The sequence below is a fragment of the Pygoscelis adeliae genome, unplaced genomic scaffold (assembly GCF_000699105.1).
Source record: "Pygoscelis adeliae isolate BGI_AS28 unplaced genomic scaffold, ASM69910v1 Scaffold130, whole genome shotgun sequence".
NCBI lineage: Eukaryota > Metazoa > Chordata > Aves > Sphenisciformes > Spheniscidae > Pygoscelis > Pygoscelis adeliae.
Genome location: NW_008824031.1, coordinates 5,087,399 through 5,089,325, shown reverse-complemented (window position 1 = coordinate 5,089,325; position 1,927 = coordinate 5,087,399). Strand labels below are relative to the sequence as shown.

Below are 1,927 nucleotides of genomic sequence, written 5' to 3'. Positions count from 1 at the left end.
TTTTCAGGCGCCTGCAGAGCGATTCCCACCGTTGGCGTTAGCCCCGACGCCCGTTCCCGTGGCTGGCCGGAGCGGTGGACCTTGCATCCCGGCTGGAGCCATGAGAAAGTGTCAGAGCAGAAGATAAACACTCCGGCCCGTATCTCTGCAGGGTGACCTGCTGGGACGGGCCAGGACCTTCCTGATGTGGGCAAGGGCAACTGCAACGGCCAGGAGGTCAGGCTGGCTGGGAACAATGCACATATGTGCCTGCTTCCCGGGGAAGGCTGGCAGCATCGGGCGTCGCCAGAGATCCCACCGCCCTGCTCTGCAGCACTGCCTGGCTGCCTTGGGCTGGTGGGGTGGGATGTGCTGGCCTACATCTCCTTGGCTGGTCGCCTCAAGGTGGCCACAGCAGCACGAAACGAGCAGTTTAGAGTTGCCCATCTGAACTGTGCGTTTGCTTATGACGCCAAAGAGGGACCTGACAGGCAGCGCTAGCCACGCGGGAGGGGCTCTCTGCACTGGACCAGCACAGCCTGCCGTCCCGCACAGCTCCAAGAGGTACATTGACACTGACTCCACCAGGCACCTTCCCTGCTCTCCCTCATGAGCTAGGTGTTTGGTTTCTGCCAAAAAAAAAAATGTCGTAAGTGATAAAGGGCAGTGAGAAGGCTGCCAGCAAGGCAGTGGCAGCACTGTCACAAGGAGACACGGTTCTTCCAGGAGTGTGTGGGCTTCCCATTCAACCTCACCTTTGGGTGCACATGCCCTCCATAACATGCCATGGGAAGAGGCACTGCATCAGCACACTCTCACACAGCCCTACAGGGACACCAACCTTGGCTGCCTAACTCCAAGTTTTACTTGTGTAATCAGGGTCGGAATCTAAGATTAGAGAGAGGATGGATCTTGTCATACCTGAACCTGCTTGTCCTTATGTTCATTTTGAAGTGTGAAGTAACACTGTGGAGTAATGGCAGCTTGAGTAACCCTGTGGCTGTTTTTCTGTTCCTTCTTCAGGGTTTGAGGCTTGATGTTGGTGATCAGCCTAGGATCCTTCCCAAGAAGGTTTCTAGTACTGTTGTGTCTAGGTGGAAGTTTGTATGTCATGCGAGCCCACAGAACTTGATAGCTTTTCAGAAGTATAAATTGTCAGGGACAGTCCAAAACCTCCATTTCAGTACCTGTTGCACGAACACTTCCACTCTTAAATGTCCAAGGTAGGGAAAATCAAATACCTCCAGCTCTAAAAAGTCATTTATTAAAAAAAAAAAAAAGGTAAAGATGGTTGCTGTGTGTGGTGGTGGTCTCCCCAGTACAAGAAAGACATTGACAAACTGGGGCGAGTCCAGTGGAGGGCAGCCAGGATGCCTGGGAGGCTGAGAGCTGGGCTTGCTTTGGGTGGAGAAGTAGCTGCTGAAGGGCAGAGGGGATCCACTCGCTGTTTTCAGCTACCTAACGGGTGGTTGTGAGAAGATGGGACCAGACTCTCCTTGGAGTTGCAAAATGAAGGACAAAGGGCAATGGACACAAGTTGCCGCAAGGGAAATCCCAGTTAGGTGTAAGGCAAAACACCCTCACCATGAGGGTGCTCAAACGCTGGCACAAGTGACTGGATGAGGACCTGAGCCATGTAACATAGCTCTGACGTTGACTGGCCTGGAGCAGGGGACTGCACCGGTGGCTTCCAGAGGTCCTTGCCAACCCAAATTACTCTGAAATGGGATTCATCCAAATCTAAACACTTCTCAGCTGAAGACTGTATCTGGCAAACTGGAGAAGAGCAGCACCAGAAGCAAAGGCCGGTTTGTGTCCAGCTTGCTGCCCACCGGGACCAGCCCCCATGTTGTGGTCAGCAGATCTGCCCTCCAGCCAGCCCACAGCCTGTATCGTTTCAAGGTGTTATTCTGTCCCAGAGGCATGACCTTCCCTTTGCCCTTGTCTC

General features: G+C 53.5%; 1 protein-coding gene across 1 annotated transcript in view; it reads left to right on the top strand.

Annotated features, from left to right (window-relative positions):
* Positions 1-1,193: 1,193 nt before the first annotated feature.
* The window catches only part of LOC103920698 (cholesterol 24-hydroxylase), a 14,642-nt gene continuing 13,908 nt past the window's right edge, over positions 1,194-1,927 (top strand). The window contains exons 1-2 of the mRNA XM_009328534.1: positions 1,194-1,202; positions 1,735-1,868. Coding sequence (XP_009326809.1) covers positions 1,194-1,202; positions 1,735-1,868 — 143 coding nt within the window. The remainder of the gene's footprint in view (positions 1,203-1,734; positions 1,869-1,927) is intronic.